The following is an 18,247-nucleotide window of genomic DNA, read 5'->3' on the forward strand; positions in this document are numbered from 1 at the left end:
TAGCCACATGTTCAGGCATTCTCCAGTTTGATCACAGACCATATTCAGTCTCAAAATCACAGTGACCTTTAACCTTTTGACCTTTACATTAAGGGGTCATCTACTATCCAAATGCAAGTGATAGTCTGAAGCCTTATTGTTCTAAAACTATTGATCTGAAACCAGTTTCAGTTTCCATGTCACTGTGACCTGCACTTGGACTAACTGACCCCCAAAACAAAATTGGTCATATACTGACCACAGGCAACCATTTCATAAAGTTTGTTTCTTATCGATTTGAAACCTCAAAACATAGGATCATCTATCGACAGAAAGCAATCATCACTGTAGGTCCAGACTTTCTCCGCTTGCTAATTGTAAACAGTTTTCGATTTCAAGGTCATTGTGACCTTGTCCATAAACCTGCTGATCCCAAAACAAAAGGCTTTATTTACTAACTGTAGGCATTCAACCTTTGCAGGTAGACCTTACTAGTAGGTATTATAAACTTTCAAATATCTTGACTGAAATGAAACTACTTGTCTTTTGGATGATGGTGATCTTTTTTTCACTGAGATTTGACTATAGAGAGATCTGCAGTACAAACATTTTAACTATAAATATTTTAAACACATGAGAAGGTACAACTGTATACTATTCAATAAACGTTGTATATTTTTGCTGTTATAAGTTACTTACCTGCCCAGAGAGAACACAGTCTATCACATTTAAGGTGCAGCCAGCTGCCATCCTTGCACATATATAAGAGTCCTGTCAAAATGGGGAAAATAATGTTAAATTTGAAACACAAACAAAAAAGTAATTGCTACATTTTATAATAATCATAACATCATAATAATAGAGTAAACAAGAGCTGTCTCCATAGGATGACACATGCCCCCGATGGCACAGAGTTTAGGACCTTTGACCTACAGAGCTGGGTCTTGCGCACGACACGTCGTCTTACTGTGTCACACATTCATGCATAGTTATTTTAAAATCCATGCATGAATGATAAAGATATGGACCGGACATTCCCATCAATGCACTATCATGAAAAATGACCTTTAACGTCTAAGTGTGACCTTGACCTTTGAGCTACGGACCTGGGTCTTGCGTGTGACACGTTGTCTTACTGTGGTACACATTCATGCCAAGTTATTTGAAAATCCATCCATCGATGACAAAGATATGGACCGGACACGCCCATCAATGCACTATCCTTTAAGGTCTAAGTGTGACCTTGACCTTTGAGCTACGGACCTGGTCTTGCGCGCGACACATCGTCTTACTGTGGTACACATTCATGCCAAGTTATTTGAAAATCCATAAATGACAAAGATATGAACCGGACACGCCCATCAATGCACTATCCTTTAATGTCTAAGTGTGACCTTGACCTTTGAGCTTAGGACCTGGGTCTTGCGCGTGCCAAGTTATTTGAAAATCCATCCATCGATGACAAAGATATGGACCGGACACGAAAATTGCAGACAGACTGACAGACCGACAGACAGAATTTCAAAAACTATATGCCTCCCTTTGGGGGCATAAAAATAAATACTTTTGAACTATAAGCATCTTCAATTTCAGGCGGACGGATGCACATATGGATGCACAGACTGATACATGGACTGATGGACTGGTAAAGTAAAGTCAGCATATGACGAAGATCATGACTGAAGAACCATGATGCCATTCAATGGTAGTATTTCATAAGCAGGCAAACACTGACCTCCTGCAAATCAGCTGGATGGTTTTTATACAATCTGAGCTTGAATCCACAAAGATGAGTGACATGTGATTTCAGTCAGTGACCTTAACCACCTGTTGATGGATAAACATAAAGTGAAAAATTACTTACTTTTGAAAGATAAATAGAATTATATTTGTGTTGTAGTTGTCTCAATGCTAGAACTTCTTTGTCTTCCAGCTCCTTCATACATTCTATATGCTTCTGGCTAGAGGTAGCAGGGAATATACATGGGTATTGTTAAATATATCATGCATTTAAGGATTCTTATCAACTTTATTTAACCATCCCCCTAAGGTGTGTCATTTTCTGCATAATACACTCTTAATTAAATTAATTGTTATCATAAATGAATGGGTGTGGCAACTGATATGTTATATCTTGGTAGGTAAATGTTTGGTCAATTTTTTTCTAACCTATATGTTATGGATCAGACAGGGAAAAAACCCTATTGACAGAGAGTGACCTTGATCTTTGAGCTAGAGTCTGGGTATTGTGCAAGACAAGTCATCTCATTGTGCACAAAATTTTTTAAAATCTCTTGATGGATGGTAGAGTTATGAAGTGCACACACAAAACAAGAGGAGCATGATGGTCCTGAATCGCTCACCTATCCCCACATGACCCAGTGTTGAACTGAGTATGACGTCGTTATTTTTATTATTTGACACAGTGACCTAGTTTTTGAGCACATGTGACCTAGATATCATCAAGATAAAAAATTCTGACCAATTTTTATGAAGATCCATTGAAAAATATGACCTCTAGAGAGGTCACAAGGTTTTTCTATTATTTGACCTAATGACCTAGTTTTTGAAGGCACGTGACCCACTTTTGAACTTGACCTAGATATCATCAAGGTGAACATTCTCACCAATTTTCATGAAGATCTCATGAGAAATACGGCCTCTAGAGAGGTCACAAGGTTTTTCTTTTTTTCGACCTACTGACCTAATTTTTAAAGGCACATGACCCAGTTATGCACTTGACCTAGATATCATCAAGCTGAACACTCTCACCAATTTTCATGAAGATCCATTGAGAAATATGGCCTCTAGAGAGGTCACAAGGTTTTTCTATTTTTAGACCTATTGACCTAGTTTTTGATTGTACGTGACCCAGTTTCGAACTTGACCTAGATATTATCAAGATGAACATTATGATCAATTTTCATGAAGATCTCTTGAAAAATATGGCCTCTAGAGAGGTCACAAGGTTTTTGCTATTTTCAGACCTCCTGACCTAGTTTTTGACCGCACGTGACTCAGTTTCAAATTTGACCTAGATATCATCAAGGTGAATATTCTCACCAATTTTCATGAAGATCCATTGAGAAATATGGCCTCTAGAGAGGTCGCAAGGTTTTTCTATTTTTAGACCTACTGACCTAGTTTTGGACCCCACGTGACCCAGTTTTGAACTTGACCTAGATATCATCAAGATGAACATTCTAACCAATTTTCATGAAGATCCATTGAGAAATATGGCCTCTAGAGAGGTCACAAGGTTTTTCTATTTTTAGACCTACTGACCTAGTTTTTGAGCGCACGTGACTCAGTTTCAAACTTGACCTAGATATCATCAAGGTGAACATTCTCACCAATTTTCATGAAGATCCATTGAGAAATATGGCCTCTAGAGAGGTCACAAGGTTTTTCTATTTTTAGACCTACTGACCTAGTTTTTGACCCCACTAACCCAGTTTCGAACTTGACCTAGATATCATCAAGATGAACATTCTAACCAATTTTCATGAAGATCCATTGAGAAATATGGTCTCTAGAGAGGTCACAAGGTTTTTCTATTTTTAGACCTACTGACCTAGTTTTTGACCCCATGTGACCCAGTTCCGAACTTGGCCTAGATATCATCAAGATGAACATTCTGACCAATTTTCATGAAGATCTCATGAAAAATATGGCCTCTAGAGAGGTCACAAGGTTTTTCTATTTTTAGACCTCCTGACCTAGTTTTTGACCGCACGTAACCCAGTTTCGAACTTGACCTAGATATCATCAAGATGAACATTCTGACCAATTTTCATAAAGATCCCATGAAAAATGTGACCTTTAGAGTGGTCACAAGCAAAAGTTTACGCACGCATGGACGGACGACGGACGCCACGCGATTACAAAAGCTCACCTTGTCACTTTGTGACAGGTGAGTTAAAAACATTGAAATTTGTCCCCAAGTGTGACCTTGACCTTTGTATTAGAGATCTTACTGTTGCGCATGACACATCTCCTTTCGGGGAACATTTGTGTCAAGTGATGTTAAAAGTCTTTGATGAATGACAAAGTAACAAAGTAAAATTATTGAGGTAACCCTGACCTTAATGGGCTAGGGGTCTGGGTGTTGCACATGGCACATCATCTCATTATGGGATACATTTGAGCCATGTAATATTAGAATGCCTTCAACAAGTTATGGACCGGTCAGGAAAAAACCCACTTCTGATGTTTGACAACTAAGTGTAACCTTGACCTCTGACCTAGGGGTCAGGATATTCTGCAATACACATTTGTGCCAAGTAATATTAAAACTGTTGTTCAACAATAAAAGAGTTATGGACCAGACAGGAAAAAAATCTATTTCCTTTGATCTGACCTTTGAGCTATAGGTCTAGATGTTACCAAGACATATCATCTCATTATGGGTTTCACTGGTACCAATAACATTAAAAATTTAAAATCCCTTCAAGGATGACTGTGTTATGGACCAGACAGGAAAAATAATACTGACTTTTGACCTACAAGTATGACCTTGACCTTTGAGTTAGTGTCCTGGGTTTTGTACCTGGCACATCCTTAGATAGTGGAGAGCATTTGTGCAAAGTAATATTAAAATCCCTTGATGGATGGTCGAGTTACAGGATAAAAAGCCCCGTTTGCCTTTGACCTCCAAGTGACCTTGACCTTTTGGGGTAAAGAAAGCACAATAATTTGATTGGATAAGAAAATTTGCTAAAGACTTGGCAAAAGGAATCAGCAGTATGCAGTTTGACACTTGATTTTGATATTTTGTTATCTCCAGACATGTCATCTTTGAACAGTCATAAAACTGTAATAACATGTGGTAAAAGGCATTTTAAAAGATTGTCCTGACTAGAGTACCATGTTATGAAATTTTGATGTTTGAAGATATGGCTTGCAAACATGCACTGCAAATAATATATGTAATATGTTTCTGAAGTAGAAACTTTTGGACAGGTATATACATGTATAAATAATCATATATGGCCTAAATCTGGAGGTTGCTACATACCCTAGAGTATTTTTGTTACCAGTAACAAATGTTCTATGTCTTAGTAACAAAAAGGTAACATCAGAACGATGCACATAGATAAGCAGACATTCTTATTCACATAAACTATATGTCAGCATGGTTCTGATGTAACTTTTTGTTACTAAGACATAGAACATTTGTTACTGGTAACAAAAATACTAGGGTATGTGGCAACCTCCAGATTTGAGTCATATCTAAAAATTTCATTTGGTGTATTTCCATCATTCATACAGACCTAGAACTTCAGACATCATACAACTGTACATATTTTCAAAATTTTCAAATGTAAATTAGAAAGTGTTTTTGTCACAAAAACATATGTCTCCCCCCTATGTATACCTTAAGCTCTGGCGGCCTTCTTGTGCAGCGAAGGGGAACGTGTCAGCCATATGCACAACTAGGCTTGGTACTGATCACTCCTGTGAAGTTTCATCGAAATCTGTCAAGCAGTTTGACCTGTGAAAGCAGGACAAGATATTTCTATTTTTAGCTCTGGTTGTCATTTTGTGCAGCGAAGTGGAACATGCCAGCGATATGCACAACTAGGCTTGGTACTGATCACTCCTGCGAAGTTTCATCGTATCCCGCCAGCAGTTTGACCTGTCAAAATCAGACAAGATTTTTCTATCTTTAGCTCTGGTGGCCATTTTGCGCAGCAGTGGGCAATATGCACAACTAGGCTTGGTACTGATCACTCCTGTGAAGTTTCGTCGAAATCCAGCCTTAAGTTTGACCTGTGAAAGCCAAACAAAATATTCTATCTTTAGCTCTGGTGGCCTTTTTGTGCAGCGAAGCAGAAAGTGTGGGCAATATGCACAACTAGGCCTGGTACTGATCACTCCTGTGAAGTTTCGTCGAAATCTGGCCAGCAGTTTGACCTGTGAAAGCCAAACAAAATTCTATTTTTAGCTCTGGTGGCCTTTTTGTGCAGCGAAGCAGAACGTGTGGGCAATATGCACAACTAGGCCTGGTACTGACCACTCCTGTGAAGTTTTGTCGAAATCTGGCCAGCAATTTGACCTGTGAAAGACAGACAAGCTTAATGCCGACAGATGGACAGACAGCGAAGGCAAAAACAATATGTCTTCCCCATCTATGAGGGAGACATAATTATGTAAATTTAGATACAGACTTTAATTATGCAAAAAATGAGACCCCTTCACAAGGCTAGCCTGCTACCCTAGAGGTACCCTTTAACCAGACATTTAACTAGCAATGATTTTAACAAGCATTTTACAACATATAAAACAAAAGAAAAATTTCTAGAAATCTGCACGTCCCTCAGATGTGTTTCAGTCATCAAAAGTTTTAATAACAGACAACAATGTCCACCAAATACCAAAAATTATATAAAATTATAAACCAATAGAATTAAAGCTGAGAATTTATCAATGTGGGTGTCACAACATACATTCATACCACAGTACATCATTACATTTTGGTCTTTACCATGGTATGTACCAAGGTATTTTTCAAAATTAATCTTAGTCTACAGAAATTTATCTTATCGTAACAGGAATAATATTTTCATTTTAAAGGTGGTCAATCACATTTAAACATTTAATGACATTTTTTACTTTTTGTATATTCTGGTAGAGAATTATTTAAGGAACAAAAAGACCGATTACATAGAGTTAGATTCCTATTTGAAATGTATATTTTATTATTTTTATAAAATTTTGTAATTACTCCCCTTTAATATGAAAGTATATAAAAAGCTGGGTATTTCTTTTTATTTCGATACAATGTCTAGTTTTACATTTGCATTTGATAGACATATCAACAATTGAACAATCTGAACCAAAATGCAAGTTTAAAAGCTGTGTGTAGCTTCTGAATTCATTTATTTCCAATCTATCTTGGTTGCGCAACCAAGATAGGCAAAGGGAGGTAATAATAATTTTTCAAACTTGCGTATCTAATGAATTCCATCTAAATACATACAGTAAAACACCGCTCGCTCGAGGTCGCAAGGGGATGAGCAAAATGCTCGAGTTATCCATGGTTTCGAGCGACCCAAACATTGACCAACATATGAAGAAAATTGAAGTTACTTTTACCGATTTTCATCTGGACCGTTTGCGGAGTAAACGGTGATGGGTAATAATAACATATTTGTGACATTTTAAAAGTATTACAAACGTTATCTATGATAGACGTTTCAATACGTAATTTGTAAATGGCACATTTGAAGAAACAACTAAGACTTATTTCATTAATATTCATCAACAAGTGCATATCATAATTATCATCTCAATTTAATGAAAAGGTTATATTACTTCCTTCATTTGCAAGCAAACAACTGTTGATTAAAATACTAAGATCTCATACCTATCTTCTCGATCCCACAGAAAAAATGTTTTAAGTAATCAGTAATTGATCGATATTTGATCAATAAAACTTTTCTTTAACCGTTTATCAATAATTAATCTCATTATAAGATCAAATATACCGACAAACAATCATTTAAGATAGTCTTGGAATAGACTATGCAATTCTCACGGTGTGTGAAAATTTATGATTAACCGATACATTCTGACCACCGAAGGTGTGAAAAATTTTGACACTTCTGCTCAAGTTTGCCAGAAGAAACAAAGAATAAATTGATACACAGGGACCAGGTGTCATGAACTACATGAATTGCTCGAGCGAGCCCGGGTGCTCGAGTCATCGATGCTCGAGCGAGCGGTGTTTCACTGTAATTTTTAATGCAAATATTTTACAAATATATTACAATATGTCTAATATTTATACATTTCCTTAGGCAAAGTATGTTTATCAAATTTATACTTATGATAAAATAACTCTATCTTGGTTGGGCAACAAGGATAGGAAAATGAAATTTTAAAAATACCTCCAGTGAAAATCTAATTTGTATTAAGTGTTAAGTGAACATAAATGAGTGTAAATGATCAGATGCTAAAGTTTTGAACAAATCCGTTACATGGCCAAAATCTGATTATCCACCTTTAAGTACTGCCAGCATGTTTTTGATGGGAAAGAACAGAATATCTTTCATGAAGGCATGCCCTAATCTCTGTCCTACCATCAACAGTTTCTGTACTGAATATCTCCAAAAGGCCTGGTGAAGCGGGGAGATGGCAGGAGGGGAACAGGAAGGGAGCTGGAGGGGAAGTCGGATATACTCATCACACTCCCTCTCCATCACTACTAGCAAACGATTTGTTTTACTTTTTCTGATTTTTATATGTTTGAAATTAATGAAAACAAGAGGGCCAAGATGGCCCTAGGTCGCTCACCTGTGAAACACACAATAACAGTTTAAACATGCTTGACTAGGAATTTCATGGAAACAAATATTCTGGGCAATTTTTATTAGAATTGGACCAAAAATGTCGTCTCTTGGGTTTAAACAAGTATTTTATTTGATATGACCTAGTGACCTAGTTTTTGATGCCAGATGACCCATATTCAAATTTGACTTAGATTTCACCAAGGCAATCGTTCTGACCAAATTTCATGAAGATCAACTGAAAAATACAGCCTCTACCGCATACACAAGGTTTTTCCTTGATTTGACCTAGTGACCTAGTTTTTGACCCCAGATGACCCATATTTGAACCTGACCTAGATTTCATCAAGGCAATCATTCTGACCAAATTTCATAAGGATCAATTGAAAAATACAGCCTCTATCGCATACACAAGGATTTTCTTTGATTTGAACTAGTGACCTACTTCTTGACCCTAGATGACCCATATTTAAATTTGACCTAGATTTCATCAAGGCAATCATTCTGACCATATTTCATGAAAATCAATTGAAAAATACAGCCTCTATTGCATACACAAGGTTTTTCCTTGATTTGACCTAGTGACCTAGTTTTTGAAGCCAGATGGCCCATATTCAAATTTGACTTAGATTTTACCAAGGCAATCATTCTGACCAAATTTCATGAAGATCAACTGAAAAATACAGCTTCTATCGCATACACAAGGTTTTTCCTTGATTTGACCTAGTGACCTAGTTTTTGACCCAAGATGACCCATATCTGAACTTGACCTAGATTTCATCAAGGCAATCATTCTGACCAAATTTCATAAGGATCAATTGAAAAATACAGCCTCTATCGCATACACAAGGTTTTTCTTTGATTTGACCTAGTGACCTACTTCTTGACCCCAGATGACCCATATTTAAACTTGACCTAGATTTCATCAAGGCAATCATTCTGGCCATATTTCATGAAAATCAATTGAAAAATACAGCCTCTATCGCATACACAAGGTTTTTCCAAAATTTGACCTAGTGACCTAGTTTTTGAACCCAGATGACCCATTTTCGAACTCAGCCTAGATTTCATCAAGGTCATCATTCTGACCAATATTCATGAAGATCAATTGAAAAATACAGCTTCTATCGCATACACAAGGTTTTTCCAAAATTTGACCTAGTGACCTAGTTTTTGATCCCAGATGACCCATTTTCGAACTCGGCCTAGATTTCATCAATGCAATCATTCTGACCAATACTCATTAAGATCAATTGAAAAATACAGCCTCTATCGCATACACAATGTTTTTCCTTAATTTGACCTAGTGACCTAGTTTTTGAACCCAGATGACCCATTTTCAAACTCGGCCTAGATTTCATCAAGGTAATCAATCTGACCAAAATTCATGAAGATCAGTTGAAAAATACAGCCTCTATCGCATACACAAGCTAAATGTTGACGGACGACAGACAGACGACAGACGGACGACAGACGACGGACATCGAGCGATCAGAAAAACTCACCTGAGCATTGCTCAGGTGAGCTAAAAAGAGAATGTGGCAGAAAATTAAATTAGGTCATAAGAAGAACTCAAAATAACAAATAACTCTGCAACCTATTAAAGCTACAGTAAAACTCTACTGTAAATTTAGCAGGACCATTAATTTAAAAGTAGTCCCTTGTAAAATATGAAGAAAGGAGATAGTGATGTGACCTCTGAGAGGATACTCCATTACATCAATGCAGTTTTACTGTACATAAATAAGCCCTATGGAAAAATTACAAAGCATCTGTGTAGCAGCTAAATGAATGATAGTCTTGAATATTATAGAGGTAATCATTAAACATGTACTTGGTGTTTAGATCCTTACATTATTAACAAACACTGGCACCTTTTCACCAGGTATCGTAAAAGCTTCCTGAAAGTCTGACATCTCTTCAGGTGTGAATGTTTCTGTTTTCTTCATCTGATCAATGAACTTTTCACTGTTGTCATGAAGGGACAAATTCATTAATACTGAGGATTTTTTTATTTTATCTTTAATACTGAGAGTAGTAAATATGACATGTCGTGCCATGAGAAAACCAACATAGTGGGTTTGTAACCAGCATGGATCCAGACCAGCCTGCGCATCCGCGCAGTCTGGTCAGGATCCATGCTGTTCGCTAACAGTTTCTCTAATTACTATAGGCTTTGAAAGCGAACAGCATGGATCCTGACCAGACTGTGCAGATGCGCAGGCTGGTCTGGATCCATGCTGGTCGCAAAGCCACTATGTTGGTTTTCTCATAGCGCGGCTCATATATAAATCAAGCTAAGCCTTATGATATCTACCCCTCTGTAAATTGTTTGAATGGGGAAGTTGTATTTTCAAATTACGACCTTTTTAAATAGTTTTTGTCCCATGCCACAAACATAAATCTTAAAAGATTGTAAATATAGATTTTATTTCAGTAGAAATATTTCCCACTCATTTTTGATTCAAGACTTTAAGTTTAGGATATAGCCCTTAGAAAACAGTTCTTGAAAATGTGCAGGTCATACATATGTTTATTATATGGAGGATATTGCATAGTCTTTTCATACTGAATTTATTAAACAAGTTGAATAAATAAAATGCCAGACCCTGTCAAGCATTTTACCCATTTTAATCATCAAGTTTAATAAATTCAACATGGAAAGAAATGTAATAGTTTTTAATACATGTTAGTTGTTTTTTTTTTTTGCTGAGAAATCAAAATTTTGTCTTTTCTTCACCTATTACAACGTCAGTTCAACCAAGTCACAATGTCAATATCAATGCCTTCATATATCCAAAATTTGAAACAAAACTAAAATCTGAACTCTTAAACTTAATAGAAAGCTAATTTTGGTCAAGTTTTCAACGTGTTCTAGAGACATACCCGTAACTTTTCCAGAAAAAAAGTTTTTTATAGAATACAAACTTACTGTGTTCATATTAACATTATGTTTGGTCTCTTTGCAACAATTCATAATTCTATCAAGTTAACAATTAAGGTCATTTTTACAAAATTATATTTTTAACAAGTTTTGAGGGACTATTTTTACCAAAAAAAAAAAAACAAACAAAAAATACAAAACTTTTTCCACACATAAGATTTACTACATTTGACTCACCTGAAAGCATTATTTACCATTTCACAGTAACAACTGCAGCATTTTTGTTTCCTTTCTATCAAATAATACAGGAGACATCCCCCAAAATAAATATTCTATTTATAGTAAGAGAAACTATGGCTCCTTTAATCTAGTTTTTGTCACAACAGAAATTAAATTTATTAAGCAAATGTAAATGTGAAAAGTTACCTGTGAACAAGTTCCAGCTCTTCTGGCTCTGCTAACCTACACTGAAATTGAATACACGGCTATAAAATCAGAAATTCTTTAGACTTGCATTAATACAAGTACTATTTGAGCACAATTTTTGTTTCTGTTACTACAGTAGATTGAATGTTCTTAAGACTTTATTTTTACTAATATGAGCCGCGCCATGAGAAAACCAACATAGTGGCTTTGCGACCAGCATGGATCCAGACCAGCCTGCACATCCGCGCAGTCTGGTCAGGATCCATGCTGTTCGCTAACAGTTTCTCTAATTGCTATAGGCATTGAAAGCGAACTGCAATGATTATGACCAGACTGTGCCGATGCGCAGGCTGGTCTGGATCCATGCTGGTCGCAAAGCCACTATGTTGGTTTTCTCATGGCGCAGCTAATATAGTGAAACTCGTGCATCAACAGCTTGAGCATCTAGAGCATATTTGAACAATTCATGATGTCCTTGGCCATTTTCCTTATATCTGCAATGTTTGGATTGCTTAAAACCTGAGATAATTTGACCATTTCATTCATTCCCTAGTAACCTTGAGCGATCAATGCTTGACTGTTTTTGCAAACAGTGATTCATAACTCTCCAAACAGTCAACAAGCTGTTCTTTACAACACAAATATATGACTGTAGTGAACGAAAAATCTATCATGAAAAATTATCATTTATGACTGATGTATAGCAATAAATATATGACAATTCTGTTTAAATCTCAATGTTCCAACACAATATATCCTTCCAGAAATAGTTTTTTGTGCATAACCATACATGTACAAAATTTCAATCTGTCTAGTTTCTAACCTTTAACTGTAAGCATCTCTCGAGTAGTCCCCAGTCACGATGCTTGTCGTAAATTCTTGAAATTCTCTCTGGCTTCTCTGGGTGACTATTTATAAAACATGGATAAGAATTTTCATGTTCAACAAACATTAACTCCTGCTTTTAATTAACTATAATACAAAACTACATTTTGCCTTATCTTATTTCTTTTTTAATGTCTGACTAGACCAAACATGTCCATCAAATGAATAATAAATTCTTATATTATACACTCAACCAATTCATTAGAAAACACAATGAAAGTATGTCCAAAATGGTAAAATTTCTGAATTCTTGATATGAAAAAAGCCATAAGTCTACATTTGAATAACTACATCATAGAACATAGAACCATCTTTAGTTAAGTCTTAAAAACTGGCATTTGACATTGGTTTCTCCTATTTACACTGCATTTGTGTTTTATTAATCGTTTTTGATGTGGGTTTATTTTCAGTGTACTGAATTTCTTTTATTTTACACTGTACTGCATAGGTCAATGCATGCATTTCATACTTCTTTCTTTTAGAAATTCCACAAAATTTTAAACAATAGGGCAAAAAAATATGTACATCTTAACAGTAATACATCAAGCATGGATGTTCCAATTGTGAGTTAAATATCATCAGTATTTGCGCTTTAAAAATTCTTCACTAAAGAACCAGAGGTACAAAATTGACTTACCCAGGATTTCCTATAGCTCGATGGGCCTTCATGCCTTTGTCATATACCAAACATGTTCTGAAAGGAAGAAAATCATGTCAGAAAACTACAAAGCCTGGGATGAATCATTTGTGACTATGAGGTGACACATTCAGCAGTACATATAGAGCCTACAATGAGGTTGCACAGCCAGGAACTTACATATAGAACTCACCTATTAGACAGAAGTCATAAACATACACACAAAACTCACACATATGGTAGTACTGCCATTAAAAACTCTAAAATAAAACTAACCTACGGCACTGCAGAGCCAGTTACTTAGAAACTCATTTGTCAATCACAATCAGCAATGAAATGCATGTAGGTTAACCTGTCAGGTGGTATTGTCAATGTTTATATACAGAACTCACCCATGAGGCCGTAAAGTCTGCGAACTACAAATAGAACTCATCAACAAGTTGGTATTGTTAATATTTTATTGATTTAACCCACCTATAAAATTATGACGTAAATGATTTAAACACAGAACTTACCTGCAAGGTGGATCAGTCAGTGATTTTGTTAATATATATATAGAAATCATCTGTAAGGTGGTACAATCAGTGATTTATCAGTATACTATATATGGGACACATCTATGAGGTAGTATAGTCAGTGATTTATACAGTGAGCTCACCTATGAGGTGGTACAGTCAGTGATGTTTCTGCAATCAATGAATCTATAGTGCTGTTCCATTTTGATTCAGCCTGTATGTACTCCTGTTCAACATTGTATGGGTATGTATAAGTCAGTGGGTATTCTGAGGGCTTGTTTTCAGGGGTGTCAAACACAATACCATCTCTGTAATGGAGTAAATAAACATTAATACAGCCCTTCATAAGATAAAGAAAACACAAGATTTATGTAACTGCAAGCAGATTCATTAAATGAAAAAAAATGAAAAAATATGACCTTTACAAGAAAACATTCACATGAAAACTAAGTTATAAAAATATGTATGTACCCTATCTATGCTGTGTATGTAAATGTTCATGTTTTGTGATCTGTTTACTGTATCATTGCACTCAGTTATGATACTGTTTATATTAGGTTTGTATAAAATAAACATACAACACTTAGATATGTATTGTCTATATCCATATACAAGTGTGTGTCTGCTCTTGTTTTGTCAACATAAGCACAATTAGAAAAATCTGAAAACTTAACACAAACAAGAAACGCAGCAATGCCACGAAACCAGGTTTTCAACACTTTTCATAAGAATAAAAAAGTATACTGAATCACAGTGCACCACTTTAAAGCACAACCCTTACCCTAACCCTAACCCTAAACCCTAACCCTATTTTTAGTAACAATGACCTTGACCTTGATCCCAGAGACCCCAAAATCAATCCCAAGCTACAACTTTATATAAGTTTTCTATACACAAAGTTTCATCATGATAGCTCATTCCTAAGTTAAGTTATTGACCGGAAACCCTTTTTCTATTTTAAGTAACAGTGACCTTGACCTTGACCCCAGAAACCCCAAAATCAATCCCAGCCTTTGTCTTGATATAAGCTACATACATACCAAGTTTTATTCAAATATCTTTACCGAAACAAAAGTTATTGACCGGAAACACCAGTTTGACGCTGACGCCCGCCCGCTCGCCCGCCCGCCCGACCAACGACATACCCCAATCTTTTCGTTGAAAACCTGGTTAATAAGAATGCAGGTATGAGGTTACAGTTTTAGTTTGCCTGCTGATGCTTTAATCCGTATGACTAAAACTTTACAGTAAACAAGAGGACCATGATGGTCCTGAATCGCTATCCTCTTCCCACATGACCCAGTTTTGAGTATGACGTAGTTTTTTCTATTATTTGACATAGTGACCTAGTTTTTGAGCTCACTAACCCAGTTTTGAACTTGGCCTAGATATTATCAAGATAAAAATTCTGACCAATTTTCATGAAGATCAATTGAAAAAAATGGTCTCTAGAGAGGTCACAAGGTTTTTCTATTATTTGACCTATTGACCTAGTTTTCAAAGGTACGTGACCCTGTTTTGAACTTAACCTAGATATCATCAAGGTGAACATTCTCACTAATTTTCATGAAGATCTCATAAAAATATGGCCTCTAGAGAGGTCACAAGGCTTTTCTATTTTTATACCTACTGGCCTAGTTTTTGACCGCACGTGACCCAGTTTCCAAACTGACCTAAATATCATCAAGGTGAACATTCAGATCAATTTTCATGAAGATCCATTGAAAAATATGCCCTCTAAAGAGGTCAAAAGATTTCAATAATTTTAGACCTACTGACCTAGTTTTTAACCGCAGTTGACCCAGTTTTAAACTTGACATAGATATCATCAAGATGAACATTCAGACCAACTTTCAAACAGATCCCATGAAAAGTATGGCCTCTAGAGAGGTCACAAGGTTTTTTTTATTATTTGACCTACTGACCTAGTTTTTTATGGCACGTGACCCAGTTTCAAATTTGACCTACACATCATCAAGGTGAACATTCTGACCAATTTTCATGAAGATTTCATGAAATATATGGCCTCTAGAGAGGTCACAAGGTTTTTCTATTTTTAGACCTACTGACCTAGTTTTTGACCGCATGTGACCCAGTTTCGAACTTGACCTAGATATCATCAAGGTGAACATTCTGACCAACTTTCATACAGATCCCATGAAAAATATGGCCTTTAGAGAGGTCACACGGTTTTTCTATTATTTGACCTACTGACCTAGTTTTTGATGGCACGTGACCCAGTTTCGAACTTGACCTAGATATCATCAAGGTGAACATTCTGACCAATTTTCATGAAGATCTTGTTAAATATATGGCCTCTAGAAAGGTCACAAGGTTTTTCTATTTTTAGACCTACTGACCTAGCTTTTGACCGCACGTGATCCAGTTTTGAACTTGACCTAGATATCATCAAGGTGAACATTCTGACCAATTTTCATGAAGATCTTGTGAAATATATGGCCTCTAGAGAGGTCACAAGGTTTTTCTATTTTTAGACCTCCTGACCTAGTTTTTGACGGCACATGACCCAGTTTCGAACTTGACCTAGATATCATCAAGGTGAACATTCTGACCAATTTTCATGAAGATTTTGTGAAATATATGGCCTCTAGAAAGGTCACATGGTTTTTCTATTTTTAGACCTACTGACCTAGTTTTTGACGGCACATGACCCAGTTTCAAACTTGACCTAGATATCATCAAGGTGAACATTCTGACCAATTTTCATGAAGATCCATTGAAAATTATGGCCTCTAGAGAGGTCACAAGGTTTTTCTATTTTTAGACCTCCTGACCTAGTTTTTGACGGCACATGACCCAGTTTCGAACTTGACCTAGATATCATCAAGGTGAACATTCTGACCAATTTTCATGAAGATTTTGTGAAATATATGGCCTCTAGAGAGGTCACAAGGTTTTTCTATTTTTAGACCTACTGACCTAGTTTTTGACGGCACGTGACCCAGTTTCGAACTTGACCTAGATATCATCAAGATGAACATTCTGACCAACTTTCATAAAGATCCCACGAAAAATGTAACCTCTAGAGTGGTCACAAGCAAAAGTTTATGGATGCACGGACGCACGCACGGACGACGGACGCCGCGCGATCACAAAAGCTCACCTTGTCACTTTGTGACAGGTGAGCTAAAAATGAGATTAACTGTGGCAAACAGAGTCCTTCCTTGTTTCATTATAGGGGAATTTGGTCAGAGCCCCCTGTGTGGTGAATTTTTCATTATGAGATATTTCATTTATTTTTATGGGGTAACAAAGTACAGTTCCTTGAAGAAATGGGGCTGAGAAAACCTGAAACAAGGACTCTGGCAAAAAAGTGAGTCAAGATTCAATGTCAAAACTGAAATAATCATCTAACATCCAAAATATTGTTTGTAAAGGAACTTGCTTTTGTACTTGCATTAAATGTAACTTACTTTGGAGGGTCTGAGTTGACACCATCAAATTCACATGGTTCATCTTCATCTAGTCGTGACTGGTAACACAGACATGTCCAGTATGGAGAAAGGCACTTGATTACATTCAATATACTCTCTGTGACACTAAAACATATGGTGAAAGGCGATTTATTATGTCTAATATACTCTATATGACACAAGAATAATTGAAAAGACTTCTTTCTTTAAATATACTCTTTCTATGCCAGAATGAATGAGCACGCTTTATTACATTGAATATTTTCTTTGCAATACTTGAATAAATGGAAAACACTTTATAAAATTCAGTATATACTCTCTTTTTAATAAACACTATAATGAGTTGAAAGGCACTTTAACGCATTCAATACATTCACCCTAACAAAACAATGCCTGGAAAGGCACTGCCATGTACTCTGAAACAACTGGGTAAATTTCTTCTCAATTTTTTCTTGATAAGTTTTCTTTCAAATTTCCTTTCTTTTCATTGTTACCATAAATATAATGCATGTTTATTCTGATATGAAAGAAATGTGCTAAAAACTCCCCTATAAACTTGGGTGTCAGAAGAACTTACCTATCAGATGGTTCTGTTGTAGGTTTGAGCATGGGACAGGGGTCACCTAACAATGACCGCACACTTAAGGCTACACCCTCTGACAGTGACTTTATATTATATCCTCCCTGTGTAAGATAAAACAACAAAAAGAAATCATTAAAATTACAATCAGTCACACATGTTTACTGAATATGACCACAATTCTATGACCAGACGAGCTGTCTCCATAGGATGACACATGCCCCCAACAGCACTTTGAATGAATAGTTATGGCCGATGTTAGAGTTTAGGACCTTTGACCTACGGACCTGGGTCTTGCGCGCGACACGTCATCTTACTGTGGTACACATTCATTCCCAATAATTTTGAAATCCATGCATGAATGACAAAGATATGGACCTGACACGCCAATCAATGCACTATCATGAAATATGACCTTTAACGTCTAAGTGTGACCTTGACCTTTGAGCTACAGACCTGGGTCTTGCATGAGACATGTCGTCTTACTGTGGTACACATTCATGCCAAGTTATTTGAAAGTCCATCCATGGATGACAATGATATGGACCGGACACAAATGCACTATCATGAAAAATGACCTTGAATGTCTAAGCGTGACCTTGACCTTTGAGCTACG

The 18,247-nt window shown here is 36.3% G+C and overlaps 1 protein-coding gene across 6 annotated transcripts in view; it reads right to left on the minus strand.

The window, feature by feature from the left end:
• The window catches only part of LOC123528470 (histone deacetylase 6-like), a 66,318-nt gene that overhangs the window by 28,570 nt on the left and 19,501 nt on the right, over positions 1-18,247 (minus strand). For 5 of the 6 annotated variants that reach the window (XM_045308211.2, XM_045308209.2, XM_045308207.2 and 2 more), the window contains 8 exons: positions 17,629-17,735; positions 17,052-17,177; positions 13,761-13,925; positions 13,103-13,159; positions 12,404-12,488; positions 11,581-11,621; positions 10,124-10,238; positions 679-750 (listed from right to left, as the gene is read on the minus strand). In XM_045308211.2, coding sequence (XP_045164146.2) covers positions 679-750; positions 10,124-10,238; positions 11,581-11,621; positions 12,404-12,488; positions 13,103-13,159; positions 13,761-13,925; positions 17,052-17,177; positions 17,629-17,735 — 768 coding nt within the window. Of the gene's footprint in view, positions 1-678; positions 751-1,843; positions 1,941-10,123; positions 10,239-11,580; positions 11,622-12,403; positions 12,489-13,102; positions 13,160-13,760; positions 13,926-17,051; positions 17,178-17,628; positions 17,736-18,247 lie in introns of all 6 variants that reach the window. The other variant, XM_045308210.2, reaches the window with a different exon arrangement.

This window comes from Mercenaria mercenaria, chromosome 13 (genome assembly GCF_021730395.1).
Source record: "Mercenaria mercenaria strain notata chromosome 13, MADL_Memer_1, whole genome shotgun sequence".
NCBI classification, from domain to species: Eukaryota; Metazoa; Mollusca; class Bivalvia; order Venerida; family Veneridae; genus Mercenaria; species Mercenaria mercenaria.